The following is a 23,616-nucleotide window of genomic DNA, read 5'->3' as shown; positions in this document are numbered from 1 at the left end:
TAAAACATACTGACTCGGGTTAAAATAAGCTGAGAAGAAACCAGTGATCTTTTATCACCTATAACACTTCAAGTGATTAGAATGTCAAATCATTTCCAAAATGGACAGAAGTAGAATGGCTATAGTAATAAATATTGAGACCTTACACATATATACATGTGCACTATAAATTACTCATTGGAGGTTCCTTTCATATTTCTCTGCATATAAGTAGTATCAAAGGAAACTCCTTGGCACTAAACTTAAGAAGGTTCCTCTAAAAAAAGAATCACTTCCCCTGTATGTCTATATATATATATGTCTATGTTTATCTATCTATACACACATAGATATATATTCATATGTCTGAATTTGGATTTAGACACTGGCTCTATATATAACTTAATGTAGTAGAATCATAATTCTTTAATTGGTTCATGTATATTGGACATATAGCATAAACAGAAATATGAAGCTTAAGATGAGGAAGTCATTTAAGAACCACCTGGTGATGATAAACATTTATATCTAGAAATATCCCAAAATATGAAGTATTAAGATACTAAACACATAACCAGAACTCTGGCTCATATTTTGAGCTTTTATGTATTTACATGCTTCATTAAACAGTATAGACTTGGAAAAATTTGCCCTAATACACAAAATTATAAAATGTATTAACAACCACAATATGAATAGACTGTGACAAGGAACAGGTTGATGGTATAAATAAAAAATTCTCAGGAGAAATATTATCTTACTAAGAGACCAGATCTTCTTGAAAATATACTGTATTAGTTATCTATTACTGCATAACAAATTGTTTCCAAAATTTAGTGGCTTACAACAACAAACACTTATAATCTCACAGTTTATGTGGGTGAGGAACCTGAGAGGAGCTTGACTGGATGGTGCCAATTCAGAGTCACTTGTAAGCTGCAGTCATCTAAAGTTGACTGGGAAAGAGTATCTGTTTCCAAGATGGTTCATTCACACAGTTGTTGGTGGGAGGACTCAGCTCCTCACCGCAACAGCCTCCATATAAGCTGCTGAGTCACCTCATGACACAGAAGCTGGGTTCCCATAGAGTGGGTAATCCAGAAGAAAGCAAGGGGGAATCATGATACCTTTATAACCCATGATTCATGCCATCACTTCTGCTATGTTCTACTCATTAGAAGGGGATCAGTAAGCCCCATCCACACTTAAGAGGGAGACAATTGGCTCCACCTTTTGGAGGGAGGTTTGTTGAAGTGTTGTAAATGTATTTTAAAATTACCACATGTAACATTTAAATTTGGTGTTCAAATATAAATATAAATATATAATTTATATTATATATATATATAATATTAATAGGAGGAGATAAGAGTATTTTTGGAAGAAAAAACGGAAAGGAAAGATTCAGAGGCAGCCATAATAAGAATGAGACCATGTCCTTTGCAGGAACAGGGATGGAGAAGGAGGTCGTTATTCTCAGCAAACTAACACAGGAACAGAAAACTAAATACCGCATGTTCTCACTCTAAGTGGGAGCTAAATGATGAGAATACATGGACACATAGAGAGGAACAACATACACTGGGGTCTATTGGAGAGTGGAGGGTGGGAGGAGGGAGAGGATCAGGAAAAATAACTGAGTACTAGGCTTAATACCTGGGTGATGAAATGATCTGTACAGCAAACCCCTGTGACATGATTTTATGTATATAACAAACCTGCACATGTACCCCTGAACTTAAAAGTTTAAAAAAAATAAAAAGATTCAGAGGCAGAAAAAAGTAGCATGTTAAATCTAGAAAGGCAGGCTAGGCTGTTGGATGAAGTGAGGGCTTCTGTGGCACTTGCAGAATGCAAAGATACAGAGATTTATATTCAGGAAAGAATCACATGATCAGTGATCATTCAGGCAAATGGCTATAGGAATACTGGAGAAAGCAGAAATGTTCTTTAGCAAGGTAATTTAAGGGTACCGTTGTAATTAATTATAAAACATAGAGGGCAGAACATGGATGGTAGCAACGGAGAGCATTAGAAGGAGGAAGACATGGCAATTTCCAAGACCCAGCACCTGTGGCCAGGCATGCTGGCTCATGCCTATAATCCCAGTACTTTGGGAGGCTGAGGTAGGAGGATCACTTGAGTTCAGGAGTTCTAGACTAGCCTGGATAACATAATGAGAACCAAACATTTCTATATTAAAAAAAAAAAAAGAAAAAAACAAACAAAACCCAGTGCCTAATGACAAAAGTGAAGCTATACAATGAGAGAGGAATGAATCATTATATGATTCCAAGATACTGTAGTCTTGGCATCTAAGAATGCGATGATGCCTTTAACAGAGAGAGAGGATGAGAAAAAATTTAGTGCGTTTTCCAAATTTCTAACTACTATTTTGGACATGCTGCATTTGATAGGCCAGTGGGCCACAAGTAAAGACGCTGGACCATCAGCTAGATTACATAGGCTAATGTTTAGAGACAGGCCACATCAGGTTGTAAATAGCAATAGTGCCAAAGTATGAAGGTGGAAAGCAGCAGTAAGTAATAAAATGTAGAGAACAGACCCAAGGCTAAAAGTCTTTAAAACATTCACTTTCAACAGATGGAAAGAGCAAAGAAAATCAAGAGGCCGGGCGCGGTGGCTCAAGCCTGTAATCCCAGCACTTTGGGAGGCCGAGACGGGCGGATCACGAGGTCAGGAGATCGAGACCATCCTGGCTAACACAGTGAAACCCCGTCTCTACTAAAAACACAAAAAAACTAGCCGGGCGAGCTGGCGGGCGCCTGTAGTCCCCGCTACTCGGGAGGCTGAGGCAGGAGAATGGCGTAAACCCGGGAGGCGGAGCTTGCAGTGAGCTGAGATCCGGCCACTGCACTCCAGCCCGGGCGACAGAGCAAGACTCCGTCTCAAAAAAAAAAAAAAAAAGAAAATCAAGAAACAACAGTTGAAGAGACAGGAAAAGAACAACGAGAGAAATATCACAGAAACCAATGGTAAGAGAACTAAAGGCAAACTACTTACAGAGGAGTGGAAGAGACTAAAGGATATTACAAAGTAGCAGGCATGTCTTGGTCATGTGGAGGACAGTAGCCTATGAGACACAGTTTAAGAGAGGAAGGAAAGCAAAATTCAGACTGCAGGGCTAGGAGGAAAGAGAAGTAAGGAAGTAGAGCCCTTTATGGAAACTACTTCTTTCAAATGTATAATGGTTAAAAGGTAGGGAAAAGGAATAATAACCTGAGACACTAGCAGCAGGGAGGCAAGCAACTCACTCCAGAGGACTGTCATGATGGAACACAGAGGAGAAGTAACCATAAATACAAATTAAAGGTATAAAAATTAAATAGAATCTCAGGAGGCTCAAGATCACAACTTTATTTTTTTCTCTGAAGAAAACAAATTAGAAGAAATGGTAGCTGAGATTAGGCCTTTGAGACTGGGGAAGTTTAAAATTCATTCTGAATGTCCCCTATTAAACATCAGGGATTTGTTGAGGGAAGGAGAACAAAAAGGTTCAGTCGAGTTTACAATGTGAATGTACGTGATAAACGTATAAATTTTTAAACTGATCTTACCACTGTTTCTTCTCACTGATTACATAAATTGAATGCAGTGATACACAGGTTACAGCAATCTATAGAATTCTTCTATTGTGATCGTGAAAGTGCTGGGGGAAGATGCGGGGAGGGCAGGGAATGGACTTTTTCTGCTTTTGAAGTTGAGATATTTCACATGTGTAACTGATGAGTGCATTCTTTGGGTCACATTTCCTGTACTATTATGTTAAAATAATTGTTTGGACTCTTAATTTCTTTGATCTCACTCTTAAAAATAAAACAATATGGATATACAAGTTAACATGAAACTAAGCTTTGGGAAATCTACAACTTTGAGCTCCAGGAATTTTAGTATTGTGAAACTATGTAAATAAATCCTAAAAAACTCTGTTGATTGAATGAGAATTGGTCCAGTTTTACAAAAATAGAAAAAGGCAGCTGACAAGGCAGTCTTTTATTTGGGGAATTAGTTGCAGTTTTTCAACTTGGGTTGTTAAGAATTGAAATAAATTATGAAAATGTAACTTAGCAAAAGGTTAGTGTACTCGGTTTTCAATAAAGCATTTCTTATTTCAATGTGTCAGATAATTTTGAAAATCAGATTAAATGAATATATACTCAAAAAACTTTTGACATTACATTTTCCAAACCTATGCCTTCTACGATACAATTATTTTCTAGAATAGCTGTAAAGAATATGATGTGATAAAATTCTTGTATTTGGTTTTATTTATGGCTGTTCTTTTCATGTTTCGAATAGATCATGACTCTATATATATATATACACACACACATATATATTTAAAAGAAGTTGAACATAAATGGTTAAAATATAAAACTTAAAACTATCAAGAGCTTTACTACTAAATTATGTATGTCCATAGGATATTTATAATCCCATTTAAAAACTACACACCCATAATTAATTTTTTAAGGCTTTAAAGCCATGAGTAGTTAAACTCTGCTGTGTTTCCAATAGAGTTAACCATTTGTAAGTGTGTATCAACAACTTGGAGATCATTCTCTTAAGTTTATGAAGAAAATGAAAAGTCTACACATATATCCTCATATGTATACATATACAGTCAGCCCTCTGTATCCATGATTCTGTTTCCAGAAAATATTTAACTAAAAAAAAAAATTAAAAAATACAAATTTTTGATATACAATATAGCAATATTTAAACAGCACTTGCTTTGTACTCGGTATTATAACCAATCTAGAGATGATTTAAAGTATTCAGGAAGATGTATGTAGGTAATATGCAAATACCATATCATTTTATATAAGGGCCTTGAATATTCATGGATTTTGGTATCCCAGGTTGGTAGGGGAAGGGGTGTGGGGGTCTTGGAGCCAATACTCTGCAGTAGCATCATTTTAAACATAGGGATTTATTATATGTAGCTTAAATAGACAACACTTCATTGGGATAATGGTTAAAATCATGTTTCACTATGTGCACTGCATAAATAAACATTAGGAAAGTAAGACATGGGAAGAAAAAATAAAAGGCAAGATGTTTTCCATCCATTAAAATGTTGGAAATGCTTAAAATAAGAAAATAAAAACAGACAAAAGAAACAGGCTTACAGGTAATGCAGATATTGGTGTTATCAAAAACAGACTCTGACATAACTGTTATTGAAGTATTCAAGACAATAGATGCCAAGAAAGAAAATTTCAACAGAGAACTGAATATACAGACTAATGAGAATTATAGGACTGACAAATGTCAATACCAAAATTAAAACTCAACAGAGGGGTTTAATAGTTAATTAGACTCAACTGCAGAGAGGATTAGTGATTGAAAGATGTCTATGTAGAAAATACATAAAATGAAGTACAGAGAGAGAAAATTATAAAAAACACAAAAACGAATAAGAGATAGATGGAATATGGTTAAACAAACAAACAAACAAACAAAACAATGTACGCCAGACCTGTAATTAGAATTCCTAGAAGAAGAGAAATAGAAGGTTGAAGCAGTATTTGAAGAGATCCTAGCTGACAAATTTCCAAAACAGCAGGAAAACCTTAAGGCACATATTCAAGAAGCTCTATTATGTCAAGGAGAAACAAAAAATTTAAAAAAGTGTTCCCCTAGTTACATCATGTTAAAGCTATTAAAAATGAATGACAAAAAGAAATCCTTAAAAGTAGAGAAAAAATATATACCTTGAAGCAACAATAAAAGTCAGAAGACTTTACAACTGAAACTATGAAAGTCTAAAGATAAAATAACTCAAAGTCACTGAAGTGCTAACTAACAATAATAACAACTTTTATTCCATACCAGGTATAAATTATCTGGAAAAAAAGAAGGAGAAATAAACAAAATTTTTAAAAATTCCAAGAGGATTCATTGCCAACAGACTGGTACCAAAAGCAATCCTAAAGGGAGTTCTTCAGGAAGAAGGAAGATTATCCCAGATGACAGAATCTTAACAAGTATGGAATGAACAGCAACAGCTAGAGTGAATATGTATATATAACTGAATGAATATCCATAATTTAAAACAATAATAAAAATATCTTGGAAATAAAACATACATCAAATTCATGACAACAATGACCAAGATGCAAGAGGCATTAGTAGAATTAAAGTTTTCAAAGGTCCTTGTACTGTCTAGATTGTACTAAGAATACTAAATTCTAATACAGTCTAAAATGTCAAGAATGTAAATTTATTATTATATAAATAACACACGACAAACAAGCTCATAAATGAGGAAACTGAATAATAAAACCTATGTGAATGATCCTACAGAAACAAAACAAAACAAAAAAAAAGGAATAAAGAACAGATGAGGTGAGTAAAAGAAATCAGTAATTACATGTTATACACTAATTATACCAATTAAAGGACAAAAGGTGGCTAGAGTTAATTTTTTAAAATATAACTATACACTGTTTATAAGGAACATACCATAATTACACAGAGAAAAGTTGAACATATAGGGATGAAAATATATACCATACAATGGATAGTGTGTATGTGTGTGTGTGTACATAGACACATAAAATATATATATACACATTTTATATATACACACATATAAAATACTAATTTTATAAATTTAAATAGTTATGGAATTTCAAATTGAGTAAATCATAAAGAAGTTTTTTAGGAGATAAAGAGAACTGTTTCAAAACAAAATAAATTTCTATGTACCTAAGAAGACTCTCAAAATACTCCTTTTAAAAATAAAATAATTACAATTAGTAATAACCAGGTACATAATTGATAAAACAAGCAATAAGACAAACAAACAAAAAAAAAAACAAAGTGAAAATAGGGAGGACTATACAAGAACTAAAACTTAACCTAAGGAACAGAAGACTTCACCTAACAGCTATTGAATAATACAGTTGTCCCTCGGAATACACAAGGGATTGGTTCCAGGACTTCTGTGTGTTCCAAACTCTGTGCATTCTCAAGTCCTGCAGTCAATCCTGCAGAACCAGCATCAGGAAAAGTCAGCCTTCAACAGATGCGAGTTTCGCACCCCAAGAATACTTACAAGAATACCGTATTTTTAATCTGCATTTGGTTATTGATGCAGAACCCTTGGAAAAGGAGACCTACTGTATTTGTTGAAAAAAATCTACATATAAATGGACGCATGAGGTTCAAAGTCATGCTGTTCAAGGGTTAACTGTGTTTTTCAAATTCTCAAACATTTACCAAAATGCAACACAGGCTGAATCATAAAACATACTTTAAATATTGTAAAAGTACATAAGTCACACAGAGTAAATTATCTGATCACAGTATAATTCAAATAAAACTCAACGACAAAAAGATAAAAATTCAAAACGATTTGGAAATTTAACAAACACTTCTGAATAATCCAGCAACCAAAGGATCAATTAAAATTGAAACTAAAATATAGTTTAAGTAATGATAAGGCAAATATAAATATTGAATCTCATAAGATAAATCTAAAGCTATATTTAAAGAAAAAAATATTTTCCAATTCATATATTACAAACTAAAACACTGAAAATTAATAGTCCAAGTATTTAAGAATCCTGGAAAAATAAAACAACTTAAAATAGAAAAAAGAAAGAGGGAATAATGAGATCAGAAATCAGTAACATAAAAAAATCAACACACTAATTTTGAAAAAGAAAATCAAGAAACTAGTCATGAAAAAGAACACACCTCCAATATGAAGGATGAAAAGATAACATCATCACAAATCCAACAGTCATTAATACAATGAGGAGATATTATAAACAATTTTATGCCAATCCATAAGAAAAACTCAGGTGTTCCTGTAAAAAATATAACTTAAAAACAGTAAAAACAAAACAAATACAAGAAAAAAATAGAAAATCTGAATGGCCTTAGACCTACTGAAGAAATTAAACCCAGAATTAAAATTAGACTCATAAAAAAGACTTTAAGCACAAATAACTTCATTGGCAAATCTTTCCTAATATTCAAGGTTGAAATCTTACAAAACTCTTCCAGAGAACTGGGAAAACAACACAAAAACATCATTATGAGGGCGGTATAACCTTGATACTAAAAACTGGTGACTACAATTATAAGAAATGAAAACTACAAGCCAGTATTTCTTCTGAACATAAACACAAAATGCATAAACAAAATACCAGCAAAGATAATCTAGCTTTATAAAAATAAAATATCACAACTAATTCAAATGAATTCCAGGATTGCACTGGTGATATATTTCTAGAAAATCAATTAACGTAGCTTAAGATATTACCAGAATAAAGGAGAAAAATCATATGACATGATAAAATGACAAAAACTTTTTAGGAATAGAACTTCCTACATATGATAGTTTCTTTTTTTAAAAAAATTTTATAGCAAGTATTGTTTACATTTAACATTATGTTAAACATTGCAATGGAACACCTACCCAATGTACTAAGGCATTCAAAAGATTTTAAAGTTATATGGGTTGGAAAAGAGAAAAATAAAACTACCATTATTTACAGATAATATATCTAGAAAATCCAAAATAATATATAAACTATTGGAATTAATAAATGTATCAATCCAGTCACTGGACTCAATGTCAATATATAAAAAAAATCCATTTCCATATTAGTCAAAAAGAAAAAAATTAAAACAAAAAAATTAAAATATTTCCAACAGGATGAAACATAACAAATAATTAGGAATAAATCAAACAAATGGTATGTGAGATCTATGCACAGAAAACAACAAAATTGTACAGAACGAAATTAAGCATAACTTAATAGAGGAATATACCTTGCTCTTGGATTAGAAGATCCAATATTGTAAAGTTCAAGTCTACTCAAACTGTTGTTCTATAAATGGAATGAAATCCCAATCAAAATCCCAACTTTTTTTTTTTGGAAACTTGACGAGATGATTCTAAAATTCCTACAGAAAAGCGAAAGATTTAGAGTAGCCAAGGCAATACTGAAAAAGGAACAGTACTAGAGGACTCACTACCAAATGGAGACGTTTACAAGTAAGAACCAAGACACTGTGGTCTTGGCATGGCAGTGATAAATAAACCAATGGAATTAGAATAGAGTCCAGAAATATACCCATATACAAGTGGTCACTTGAGTTATGACACAGCAGTAACTGCATATTCATATGGAAATCAAAATAGACCCTGAGCTCACATCATATGAAAGACAAAAATAAAACGTCTAGAGGTCAATTAAGGTGAACATCTTCTTGATCTTGGGGAAGGCAAATATTTCTTTTTTTTTTTTTCTTTTTTTTCTTGAGACAGAGTCTCACTCTGTTGCACAGGCTGAAGTGCAATGGCGCAGTCTCGGCTCACTATAACGTCCGCCCTCCAAGTTCAAGCAATTCTTATGATTCAGCCTCCCAAGTAGCTGGGATCACAGGCATCCGCCACACATCCAGGTAATTTTCTTTTTGTTTTTTTTTTTGTTTTTTTTTTTTTAGACGGAGTCTTGCTCTGTCACCAGGCTGGAGTGCAGTGGCGCGATCTCGGCTCATTGCAACCTCTGCCTCCCGGATTCAAGCAATTCTCCTGCCTCAGCCTCCCGAGTAGCTGGGACAGAAGGCACACACCACCACGCCCGGCTAATTTTTGTATTTTTAGTAGAGACAGGGTTTCACCATGTTGGCCAGAATGGTCTCGAGCTCTGGACCTTGTGATCCACCTGCCTTGGCCTCCCACAGTGCTGGGATTAAAGGCATGAGCCACCATGCCCGGACTTTATTGCCTTTTTAGTAGAGACAGGGTTTCCCTATATTGGCCAGGCTGGTCTTGAACTCCTGGCCTTAAGTGATCTGCCCGCCTCAGCCTCCCAAAGTCCTGGGATTATAAGCATGCACCACTGCACTCGGCTGCAAATATTTCTTTGATAGAACACAAAAATAGCTAATCTTAAAATAAAATATTAAAAAATTGGGCTACATTGAAATTAAGAACTGTAAATTAAGAACGCCTGTTAATCAAAAAAAAAAAAAAAACCATTATCAGAGTGAACAACTAAGCTATAGAAAATATTTGCAACATGTGTCTGACAAATAATTCATATACAGCATAAAAAAAGTATTGCAAATAAATTTAAAAAGAAAAATAACCTAGTTCTTAAAAATCGGCCAGGTGTGGTGGCTCAGGCCTGTAATCCCAGCACTTTGGGAGGCCAAGGCGGGTGGATCACCTGAGGTCAGGAGTTGGAGACCAGCCTGACCAACATGGAGAAACCCCGTCTCCACTAAATATACAAAAAATTAGCTGGGCGTTGTGGTGCATACCTGTAATCCCAGCTACTCGGGAGGTTGAGGCAGCAGAATCACTTGAACTTGGGAAGCGGAGGTTTTAGTGAGCCAAGATTGCCCCATCGCACTCCAGCTTGGGCAACAAGAGCGAAACTCCGTCTCAAAAAAAAAAAAAAAATGTTTTTTAATCACTAAAAAATCATGGGTCCTATGACAAAATGGAGAATATATCTCATATTAAAGAACAAGTATAATGTGACAATAATGGCCGGGCACGGTGGTTCACGCCTGTAATCCCAGCACTTTGGGAGGCCAAGGCGGGCAGATCACGAGGTCAGGAGATCGAGACCATCCCTGCTAAAACGGTGAAACAAGTCTCTACTAAAAATATGAAAAACAAAAAAATTAGCTGGGCGTGGTGGTGAGCGCCTCTAGTCCCAGCTGAGACAGGAGAATGGCGTGAACCTGGGAGGCAGAGCTTGCAGTGAGCTGAGATTGTGCCACTGCACTCCAGCCTGGGCGACAGAGCGAGACTCCATCTCAAAAAATAAATAAATAATAAAAAAATAAAGTGACAATAATACAGAGGATGACTAACTGAAGTCTGTAAGGGAATCAAACAAAGCTTTCCCAAACAAGTATAATTTAACGTGGATTTTAAAAGATGAATTGGAGGCAAAAAGTTGGGAAAGAATGCTCCAAATATATGAATAATCATGAACAAAAGCTGGAAGGAATACTTCTACAGTGGAAGACCCAGAGCAGGCCCAGTAGCGCTGGAGTGGAAGTGACTGAGGGAGGCATAAGATAAAGCACAAAGCCTCATCATATACTCCATGCTTATGAGTTGGAGTCCATGTGGCAGATAACCAGGAATCAAATGCAATAATACTAGAACTAGATACTATCCAATAATACTAATACTAGAAAGCATGGTTGTGAATGTTCAGTTGGTTTGCATGGAGCCTGCCTGGAGTAGTCTATATCAGAGGTAATACACCATAATGGTTAAAAGCCCAAGCAGGCTCTGTCTGAGCCCACGACCCAGGCTCAAATACCAGACCTGTAATTTTCTACTTCTGAAGCCTAGAAAAAAATTATTTAACTTTTTTATTCCTTACCTCTAAAAAAAAAAGGGCAATAAAGGTTTCTATGTTAGAGAACTGTTGTGAAGATAAATGTGTTAATACATTAGTACATATAAACACTCCCTGGCACATAGCATTAAACATTAGCTATTACTGGTGTCATTAACAAATGTATTTCTCCTTCCCACTAGAGAAGCAATACGATACAATAATCTTAGAATAGAAGCCCAAATGCCTGAATGCTGTCAGTCCTTATGGTCACCAAATGGGTGACTTTGGACTTTCTCAATTTCTCATTGCCCAACTGTAAAAAGACTACATGATCACAAACCTCAGATTTTTTTTTTTTTTTTTTTTTTTTTTTTCAGTAACTGCTCCAGAATTCAGCAGGTTGAAATATGACTACGATGACTCAGGTCTTTTTATGATTATAGATTTTTTTCAGCAGCATATATTGGATTGATATTTAGCCAAATGACAATGTTTTCCCTTTCATGTTTATTTATTGCCTGTGTTTGAGTTCAAGGAAGAAAAAAATCAAAATGTGTTTATTAATATGAAATTAATATAGCCCAAAGGAAAGTTCTCATTTTCAAAAGAAAATGTACATTTACCAATTTTTCTTACCGATGATTACACAAAAACAGTTATGAGGCTTTCTTCATTTCTGAAGGAATATTACCATGAGACTCTCACCATATCAGCACTGGTATGCCAATGGGTAGAGGGATGAGTAAGAAATGGGTGGAGGTGGCAGTAATGAAGGAATATATTATCACAAATATTATTTACAGTTGTCAGCACATGCTCTCAAAAGCAGACTGTCATCCAGTCAATCTTACTGTTTTTAAATTCCGTGGGAGACACAGCAGCTCCCACTGCCCCCTATTTTATTATGCCATTGCATTTCAGCACAAGAAATCAATTATTTTATTGTAAGAAAAATCCTAAGTGAAAAAAGACAGGAGGCAATTTTAAAAATATTATAAAATATATGATCTCAAATATAACACATATAAATCTTCTATTTCAGGGATTTATATAAGATATCAAAATACATACACATACACTTGTGTATACATGTATTTCTCTATTTATTTAATCAGTAAGAAAATTTCTAACATTAGTAGCAGTGATTATCTCTACTGGGAGATTACGATTGCCTTTTCTTAACCCTTTCTGGAATTTTTCCATATTGCCTATAAGGAATATATGCACCCCAATAATAAAAAATAAACCTTCGACTGGGCACAGTGACTCACACCTTTAATCCCAGCACTTTGGGAGGTCGAGGTGGATGGATCATGAGGTCAGGAGTTCGAGACCAGCCTGACCAACATGGTGAAACCCCGTCTCTACTAAAAGTACAAAAATTAGCAAGGTATGGTGGCGCACGCCTGTAATCCCAGCTTCTCAGGAGGTTGAGGCAGGAAAATTGCTTGAACCTGGGAGGCAGAGGTTGCAGTGAGCCGAGATCATGCCACTGCACTCCAGGCTGGGCAACAAAGCGAGACTCCTTCTCAGAAAAAAAAAAAAAAAAAAAGACACGTTCTATATATACATTTGTTGCATTAGTGAAACACATTTGCTAATAAATATTTTGGAGGTATTTTATCTGTATCATATTTTTGCTACTTTAAAATTTCAATAATTGTCTGTATAATCCTGATACTTAAAGAGTAAACAGGTGGGAAAAAATCCAGACCCTATATAATACATAGCTCATTCGGGTAATGCCCGTAAACACACATGATTTTACCTATATATTTCCAATGAATCTTTTACCATATCCCTCAAATATCAGACTTTAAATCACTTGAAGTGGGTTATTCCCCCCATCCGTATGAATTAGCAGAGTGCCTTGCACATAGCTGGGACTCAATAAGCATATGTAGACTTACACCGTATGTAGATAGTTAAAACTTTTTTGTACAGAAATACATTTTATTACCTTAAAATCAGACAATTAAGACATCTTAAAAATAGCTTTAAAACAAAAAAAAAAGGCACTTTCCTTAAGATACAGAATTAAGTGGTTATATTTACATTCTATTCTAGTAGGAAATTGAAGATATATTTTCCCCTTGAAAAGACATTTTGTTTGCTATTGAACATCAGCTTCAGCCTGTTGTCAGCTTGTTGCTGACCATTATCCCAATGCCTGTTACAACCTGTCTTATATTCTTCTCTATGTGTTAACTAACCAAAACGCAATATTAATATGTCCAAAATCAGATTTAACAACATTACTGTCACTAAAAAACATCTCATGACTTTCCACTATTCACTTTCACAAGGTTTGATCAAAGGACCTTCACAATTTGGCCTTAATCAACCTCTCTCAACAACTCTGCCTTCCTTTTTTTCCACCCTACTCTACTTCTCTTACACTCCCCCATTGTCTGAAAATGCCCAGCTCTCCACCATTCATCTCCTACTTATCAAAACTATCCATCCAAATGGCCTGTTAAAAAAAGGGACCTCCTACATGACCCCTTCCCAGTTTCTCCTTCTGTGTCTTCCACTCACCTGACCCAGCATAAAGGAATTGCGAAATAATTGCCTGTAAAAGTTTGTTTGAAAAGACTATGTGTTGGGAGGTTCTGCTTCCCAGCAGGGTAGATAATCTCCTGTTTTATTAGGTCCTGGGACAGCATCTAATCAGTCATGTTCTTATCTCATACTCTCTATTTACCTACTCCTTTGCATCTGAATCTTATCCAAGTTACTTACAACTAGGTCATCCGGGTCAGGACTATTCTCCAAGTCAGTCACTATTTGGGTTCCAATGTGAACCCTCATCTAGAGATACTTAGCCATGTGTGTCACCAGATGTCAGTGGCTGGGGTTACGGATCAACCATCCAAAGGCTATGATGAAGTGGTAACTTAAAAGTCTCCTTAACTCACTCTCTATGCCTGCTTCCTGCTCACAACTTTGGGACCTCTGACACCAACCTCAAATGACAATGCCATCACTCCAACTGCTCAGGCAAAAAATGTTGAAGTCTTCTTGCATTGTTCAACCTATTTCACATCCCATGTTTCACTACCTTCAAAATATACCTAAAAACTAGCCATTGCTGCCACCATCTGACCATCTAAGATACCATCATCCCACACCTGAATTATTTTAGTAATATCTGATATGCTCATTCTTAGTCCCCTACAGTCAATTTTCAATATTACAGCCAGAAGTATCCTGTTAAAATATAGCTGGTTTAAAACTGATGTCTCTCTTTTGCTCACAATTCTCCTGTAGATTCCTAACTTACAGGAATCATTCCTTAAAATGGCCAGTGGGATCCCCAAGATCTACCCTCCACGTTTCCTCTCTGACTCATCTTCTACTCCTCTCCTCTTTGCTGTCAGGTCCAATAACTGGCTTCTGCTCTTCTTCTAAAAAACAAGAAAGCTTCCCCTATGTCTCCTGTGTTCTGTCCACAAATATATGCATGGCTTATTCCTTCTTTACTAAAATCTTGGCTCAAATGTCACTTCGTTAAGGCCTACTCCAAGCACCCTATTTAAAATTGCAAGCTACCTTCCACCACCACTAGTAGCTCCCTTTACTCAAAAATATTTGTGTTTTGCTTTTTCCTGCTAGCACTCCTTATTTATTAGTTGATTATTCCCATTTGTAGGTAAACTTCATTCAAGGGCAGGCAGGGTTTCTTTGGTACTTTATTCACCTATGTATTCTCAGAACTTAGAATAGTATCTGATACATCACTGGCACTAAAAAATAATTGTTAAATGAATAAATGGCCTGCAATACCTTTAACCTATAAGGCTGGCCAAAGACTTGCTGATTTCCCTCATAACTGAACCCAGCAGAGGCCAAAGGACAACTTCACTAACTGATTTTTCTTTTCTTCCTGCTTCAAATTTACCTTATATTTGAACTCAGAAACGCATTTCCTTTCAGTGTCTCCAGGCCTGGTCTGCACTCTAGGTACTATCACCCTATCTGCTTATCATAAACTTTTGTCAGCTCCAAGTGAGTTACTTCTGACTTCTAATAACAACCACATGATACTTTTTACCTGACACATTTAGAAATCAACGCTTCCACATCTACACCCACTGATCTCAATCTTAGACCCTCTCAACCAGGTCTTCGAAGACCTCTGATTAGGAACATGTAATCATTACCACTTTCAGGTTATGATCATTTTGGTCTCATTCTGCTTCATTACCACTGACCAACCTACCACATGAACCCAGTATTTTTCATCAGAAAACTGTGGATGATAAAAGGACACATTTCACAAGGTTGCTATGAAGGTCAACTTAAGATAATGCATGCAGAGTGCTTAGCGTAGTGCCTAACATGTCAGTGCTCAATACATGTTACCTGATAATATTACTAAATTACATAATATAAATTCATTACTCAAAATCAGCTGTGAGTTCCAGTCCTTAGGATAAAAGCCGCCCAATTTTTTCAAGATAATTTGAAGAGTGACTAGTTAAAGATATCAATAATTGATATAATAATGTATGCCACATGATGGATTTGTAACAACTGTAAGAGAGCAGGCAGAATCCTTAAAACGCAAAATGTCAGTGTGTCAAAATGTCAGCTCTCATCACCTCTAAAAGGCTCCCATGTCAAACCTTCATGACTTTTTTACATCTCATTGAGAAGACAGACAAGTAAAGTAATATCCCCTTATTTTCATGAAACTTAACTTTTGATATGATGCCTCAATGTGTACCTAAGGTGCTAAGCTTATCACCTCTATAACAAATGCCTAAAGAATGCCTTAGGTCAGGTCAAGTTATCTCTTCTTCCATGTTCCTTTCATTCCCTATTGGAATATCACCTGCCCTTTCTCCTTTGCAGAGTTATTTTTGTGGCTTAGCCCTGAAGGCATTTGAGTGTGTAAAACTGCTAATTTCTACCCCTCTGGAATTTAAGTGTTTAGGCATTAGGAACGCTCAGTATTTTATGATAAGGTTTTATGATGACAATTAACTTTGCCATTCCAACAAACTACTAAAGGAGTATCATCAGAAAATATTACATATTTCAATAAGTAACTGTTTGTTTTTTATTTTAAACCAGAGACAGGAAAGAATGAGTAAACATAAACAATCACAAAAAATAAACATTCTACTTCAGAGATCCCCAAATATATAGAACTACATTCTGTACTGTAGTCAGTAACACTACCTCAAAGCTCAGAGAAGGACTAAACACGTCATGTGCAGTCCCTACCAAAATTGTTTCTCACGGCTTATTTTACATTAAAAAAGAGAGTGAGAGAGTTTAAAAGTACTAAAAAGTAATAGCTGAGTAAAGAAAATAATCTCAAAAACATTTCTCGTAATCAGATAAATTATATGCGATCCGGCAGGGTGCGGTGGCTCATGCCTGTAATTCGAGCAATTTGGGAGGCTGAGGCGGGTGGATCACCTGAGGTCAGGAGACCAGCCTGGCCAACATGGTGAAACCCTGTCTCTACTGAAAATACAAAAATGAGTCGGACGTGGTGATGGGTGCCTATAATCCCAGATACTTGGGAGGCTGAGGCAAGAGAATCGCTTGAACCTGGGGGAACAGAGGTTGCAGTGACCCGAGATCGCGACATTTCACTCCAGCCTGGGCAAAAGAGCAAAACTCTTGTCTCAAAAAAAAAAAAAATTTATATATATATGTGTGTGTGTGTGTGTGTGTGTATGCACTCCTAAATAACTCACATTTTAGATTATTTCTTTCCAACTATTAATAGAGGTATAGGTTAGTATTAGCAACACAAAGACTCTGATAAACTTACTGACACCCATAAGTAACTGTATTTTTTCCTTTTAAAGCCAAATTCTTTTCTCAGTTGTCAATTTTTAAATGAAAGTCTCTTAAAAATACAAGTCACTGATGATCCTTAGACTCTACCTGATAATATACAACAGAGTAAAACATCTGAAATTCCTAAGTTACTGATGGTTTTGGTGTGCAACGAAGTTGGAAATCTCATATAACAATTTCATTTTCATCTTTTCATACTTTTTTAATTTTTTGCTTCAACAACCATAAAATAGACATGGAATGTGTTATCTCTGTATAGCACCAGGAGCTTGTTAAAGGCACAGTACTGCCATACAGACACAGCAATAGTTCGCAGGATGAAGTCAGCGCAATTTTAACCAGATCTCTTTTGCTGTCTCCCTCCCTCCCTCCTCTCCTGTCTCTTTCCCACCTTCTTTTCTCTCCCTTTCTTCCACCTTCCCTCTTCCCTCTCTTTCCCTCCATCTCTTCTTCCCTCTCTCTCCCTCCTTCTCCTTTCATGCCCTCTCTCTCACACATACACACTCAAACATAAATATATATTAACACGTCATACATTTTATTCACAGAAGAAATGTTCAACTTAATGTCCCAGGATAGTAATGTCACTAAATTTAACTAAGCAAAATATATTTCCAAGAAGAAATCAATTTTGACTCAAATTCAAAGAATCACAAAATTCATAGTGAGAGTTGGGACAGGGATAGGGTAGAGAGGAAATTCTTAATAAAAATTAGGAACATCAGGACAGATCATTCTAGTCTAATGAAGGCACAGATAAACATATAAATATCACTTAACTGGGCAGGACATGGTTGCAAAGGGATGCAGATGGAAGTAACATATCACCAGAGAATAAAAATCATTTCCATAACAAACTAATTCAGCAAGAAGTATAATATATCAAAATAATCTTAAGTTGGTAAACAATATTAGAGATTTGGTTAGGAACACCAGATTTTAAAAATATGAAAACATTTTTGCTTCACGTCTTTCCCTAAATAAATGAAGACACTTGAGGAGGTACAACGACTTGTTTAATGCCACACTAGTTAGAGTCCTGGTGACAAAGTCTCTAGTCTAGTTCTACTTTTATAATATCAGCTTATTCCCAGAAGATTTCCCATCACCTGTTCATCTTCCTCTTTGCATCTGCGGGGTCAACTGATGGTTAATATTTCTCTGTATTACTAATAACTCCTAAGGCCATAATAGACACACCCAGGAGCAGTGACTCAGTGAGGAACCAAGCCCTGAACTCAGGTAACGTGGTACAGAGTGCATTAGGAATTACTCTGCCCTAATTCTCACTAGACTTTTGCTTATGTGTCTTGATTCCATATTTCGCAAGAGTAAGATTCACATCTCACAAAAAGAGCTAGCCTAGAATTAGGAAACAGAGATGCAAATAACATTGTGGTTAAACATTCAGATATTTAAGACTCAGAAGTTATAACTTTGTAAATACGTACCACTGAGTGGCTAGGAAAAAAAAAATAATGAAAGATGACTTTTTTAAGTAATTAGAGGTGATGTTTTCACAAGAGGAGTTCACAGTAATTAGGAATATTTGCATATATCATCTTGGGAACACTTCTTGACAGACAAATAATTACCTGGGAAAAGTCTGAGTAGACACTATCAGACTTCATGAAGTTGACCCAAATGTAATTATGTCAATCACAAAGTAAAAAACAGTGTTTTAAAAAAAGAACCAGTAAATTAAAATATGACCCTTTAGGGTACAAGTAAGATATTATCTACAATTGAATTTTCCCAAAGGAATGTTCTCAAACAAAGCAAACAGACAAAAGAAAGAAAGAAAACAAAACAAACAAAAATCTCTAATCAATTTCTAAGTGACAATTAGCAAAAATAAAATTAAAAAGTAAAAAAGTATAGATTTTTGAAATACTATGAAGATCACATTCTGCTTATAAAAGAAAAATGATCAAGAGATCATTTAACTATATAACTTAAGCTAGAAATGAGAGCATATAAATTACTGAAATTCAAAAACAAAAACAAAATGTTTCACCTCTTTCCAGTAAAGACAGTTGAGACTGAGAATCATTTTTAATTCCTTTCACAAGAGACTGGAAGCTTAACTTGGTGCTTATAATTAGACTTCAAATGTTTGGGCCTTTAAGCAGATAACTTATATTCTTTTCATTAGTTGATGATTTTTCCATAAAATGGCATTATTTTCAGAAGTACCTTATCTCAATTGCAAACACAACAGGGAAAATGGATTTAAATTCTTATCTGAGATCTTTTCCTGGGTTCTGTTTTGCTTGTGTCTAGTCCTACTGGTTTGGCTTATCTCTGTAGAGTTTTACAACGTTTATTAACAAAAAACACTCCCTGAGATATTTGGAAGCAAAAAAAAAAAAAGAAACTTTAACCATTAAAATATACATTATCCAAACACTTTATGGAAAAAAAGGTCATCCCTTTACAATGCCATGACAATCCATTGAGTTACCAATAAAAACAAATTATCCTCTAAAAAAATTCAAACACAGAAAGCTTATCCTGATGACTATTAGGCTTCCATTGATTCTGAAAGATAATAAGAGCAAGACATCTGTTGAGTAAATGATAGTCATGAAAACCACATTTAATCTTTAAAAAGCAATGTGTTCTGGTAAGCTTTTATTTCAAAATATTTGTTCTTTTAAAAATTCTTCACAGGACATGGTCCAGTTATAAGCTAAATAATCTTAATTTCTCTAAAATGGGGTCAATAACTTTTTTTCCCAGAGTACTTAATCCTTCAAAAATCTTTAAGTAGATATGGTGACATATGAAGAATCTTCCACAATAATTGAGAAATACATATTCCATGCAAAGACAGCCAATTAGACTTCAATATTTATTGCATCTGGGTAGAAACTAGCACATTCCCTAACACCTTAAAAAATAACAGCTGGGTATGGTGGCTCATGCCTGTAATCCCAGCACTTCGGGAGCCTCAGGCGGGAGGATTACTTGAGTTCAGGAGTTTGAGACCAGCCTGGATAGCATAGGGAAACCTTGTCTCTGTGTTAAAAACAAAAAAATCAAAACAACAAACAAACAAATAAACACACACACACACACACCATGTTCACCAAATCGAAGTCATCTGTTATAATTTATATTTGATTGGCAGTATACTCAGTTTATAAGATCAAATAATTCTCTTACTTTGAATTCAGCTTAGATATAGCTATACAAGCAGAAAAAAGACACAATTCTCTTTCTTATTTTTATGCCACATTGATTTTATGAAAGAGAAGCACACATCACATTACTGTTTTACAGTATGGACTTCAATTTCTTCAGCTCACTAATTCAAGTGGGAGTTCTCAATGGACGGTGACCGGGTAGAAGATATTACTTTTAGAGGCTTATTAAATACATAGCTGCCACATTAGAAAAAAAAAAATACATCAGAAGATCATGACTGATGTTCAGTTCCCAGTGAGTGCTAGCCCAAAAACTTATGATATCTCCTGAATTAACATTTTGTGTCATAATAATGCAATGTCCCAAAGGAAACCAGCTATCATGCAGGATGATAAATGCATTACTACTAAGTTACCACAATAAGAATCTTCACCTTCACTGATGTATTTTCAAAAATGGATTTCAATTTTCTGTTAACACTGTGCTTCAAAAGTATATCATGTCCCCAAATAGAATTAGCAAACATTAATACTTGACATTTATTATTTTGCCATTAGGCTCATATAGATCCTCAAATTTTGTACTGTTTGCCTTACAAAATACAGCTGTATAATTTGTTCAGATAGTACTGTTAAAAAAAATATTCTTGGTTCAGTTCAGAAAATTGAATGGCAGTTCAATTTATTCAATAAAAGTTTGGTCACTTACAGTGAACCTGATTCTATAGCTAATTTTTAACAACTGGAATGGATTAGTATTTTATTTAATATAATACTGTTAAAGGAGTTAATACAGCTAAAAAGACAGGTTATTTGAACTCAAAAGGTTTAGGGAAAAAATTACCTCACTTTTGCAAAGCTTGCATTTGACATTAGCTTCAGAACACTGTGTCTCCCTGCGTGATTGTCAGCCTTTTAGTTGCCTGTCTTGCAAACTGCCATGTCACTGAGGAATTCAAGGGTCTTATATTGATGTACTTCATAAAAGCATGCTTTTGCAAGCATTTCTGTGCTTATTGGCATAGAAGAAAGCAATGTCATGCATGTGTGCTCCTAAGGTCCTTTTTAGATCTAAATTTCTGTATCAAATAGTCATAACTAAAAAATGTACACTTCATAATTAAGTATTATAACTTTTTGCCTATCCTTTTTTTTTTTTTTGTGAGACAGGGTCTCACTCTGACAGCCCAGGTTAGAGTGCAGTGGTGCAGTTTCGGTTCACTGCAACCTCCACTTCCCAGGTTCAAGTGATTCTCGTGTCTCAGCCTCCTGAGTAACTGGGACTACAAGTACCCATCACCACATCTGGTTTATTTTTGTTTGTTTGTTTTTGTAGAGATGGGGTTTCACTATGTTGGCCAGGTTGGCCTCAAACTCCTGACCTCAAGTGATTCACCCGTCTCAGCCTCCCGAAGTGCTTGGATTATAGGCGTGAGCCACCATGCCTGGCCTTGCCCATACATTTTAAAACTCTAGATTGAGCTTGGCGAATTTTTTTATAGTCTCCAAAGTGCCTACCATGGTGCTGAGTAGATAGAAAACTCTTAATAACTTTTGTTGCTTGATTAAAGAGTTCTACAGTTTTACCCAAGCTCTAAAATAAGATCTGTGAGATGTATAAGACAATATAAATATTGGATAAAGAACACCAAAGCCTTAAAATGCTAAATATCTCAGAATCTTACTTTAGAATTTTACATTATTATGTTGATTTTATGCTGTTTCCACACAACTCAGGAAAATAGATAAGTAAACATATGGTTTATTTAACTGCATAAACCACATCCAGAGCAAGAATTGGCATTCAGTCCTGTTAAGAACAAAGAAAATTCCACTATATCCACCAACTACTTCCTTTCAGAGAAGAAGAAAAATTTAAGTGTTTTAAAATTGTGAGTGTCACAAGTCACCTTATTCCCAGTCAACATACTTCAGTCTTCTGGGAGAATAGATCTCTTCAGTACATTAGAAAGAAAGGAAATCTCTTTCTTTAGCAAAGACCTAATGCCACTTTCTTGGAAATGAAGAGAAGAGGTCTCTTCAGTACATTACAAAGAAAAGGAAATCTCTTTCTGTAGCAAAGACCTAATGCCACTTTCTTGGAAATATGCAAGATATAGGAAATACAACCTTCCTGTGCATCATTGGTACATTTCCTAAAAATAAAAGACATGGCATATACATATAGAGATTCTTTTGTTAACATACGTATTTGTGTTATTACTCTCTATACTTTTCTAAGTTTCAAATTTTTCATTTCAAAATAGAAATGTGATTACCTTTCTTGCTTCTTTTATCATCTTCCGAATAGTTTCCTTTATTGTAAGTAGATGTGCTCTTGGTGGATGAAAGAGGAGATCTATATGGGTGCCCCCTAAGAGTCCAGGCATCACATATGGCCAGCCTAAGTCAAGATTTGGAGCTTCCACATCAGACTCAACAGGCCAGTAAGTCCCTGAAGATGAGGTATCATCACAGGAATCATCAGTACCATGTGCTGTGCTTTGTGCAACTTTCTGGACATTTTTCAAAATATAATTAATTTCTTCCTCAGCAAGAAAGTCTGAAACTCGTTCCTGGACAAGAAATTCTTGGTACGCTTCTAACCCATGTTCAATCAGAATATCAATGGCTACTCGATACCATTCCTTGTAGTGAGGCTCAATGTAGTTGTCAGATTTACACTCATCATTCAATGAGGAAAGCATTGATGAGGTCTCCATGCTTGCAAGTGTTTGGCTATGGCACTTTCAAATGTCCATTCATGCAGTGGTGAGAAGTATCTGGTATTGGAAAAGAAGAAAATCAAGATCAAGTTAAAATTCTGCAATAGAATGTTTTATGATACATATCAACTATTATTTTTTCATTTACACATTTCTATTACCAGAAGTTCAAAATGACAAATATTTCATATCCAAAATGACATTAACAGCACCACAATTCACACATCTATCACAAATAAGCTAAACAATTTCCCTTACAGATTGCTGTTGGATTTTCCTTTTCCAAGGTATCTCAATTTAAATTAAAAGAGAATTAAAAAACAATCAATGCCTACCCAGTCATTAATGTCTCTACTGAGTACCGGTCATGCACACAGTAATATGCTAGATGTAATGTTAAAAGCACAAAACACTGGTCTTTCAGGAATTTATTAATTAGTTGAGGAGGCAAATTGTACACACAAAATGTTAGTTACCACTTTGAAGAAAGCCATACATTGCTAAGGGCCAAAATGAGTAACACCTATATTCAGTGCTTTAAGAATAAAAGCAAGGAGAGATCAATATGGAGCAAATGAGTTATGAACA

General features: G+C 35.2%; 1 protein-coding gene across 1 annotated transcript in view; it reads right to left on the bottom strand.

The window, feature by feature from the left end:
- The window catches only part of FAM83B (family with sequence similarity 83 member B), a 74,448-nt gene extending 51,363 nt beyond the window's left edge, over nucleotides 1-23,085 (bottom strand). Inside the window, exon 1 of the mRNA XM_037987151.2 lies at nucleotides 22,582-23,085. Coding sequence (XP_037843079.1) covers nucleotides 22,582-23,025 — 444 coding nt within the window. The 5' untranslated portion in view covers nucleotides 23,026-23,085. The remainder of the gene's footprint in view (nucleotides 1-22,581) is intronic.
- Nucleotides 23,086-23,616: the final 531 nt, after the last annotated feature.

This window comes from Chlorocebus sabaeus, chromosome 17 (genome assembly GCF_047675955.1).
Source record: "Chlorocebus sabaeus isolate Y175 chromosome 17, mChlSab1.0.hap1, whole genome shotgun sequence".
In the NCBI taxonomy this organism is placed as follows: Eukaryota; Metazoa; Chordata; class Mammalia; order Primates; family Cercopithecidae; genus Chlorocebus; species Chlorocebus sabaeus.
The sequence above is the reverse complement of the archived record's forward strand: the minus strand, read 5'-3'. Positions and strand labels throughout refer to the sequence as shown.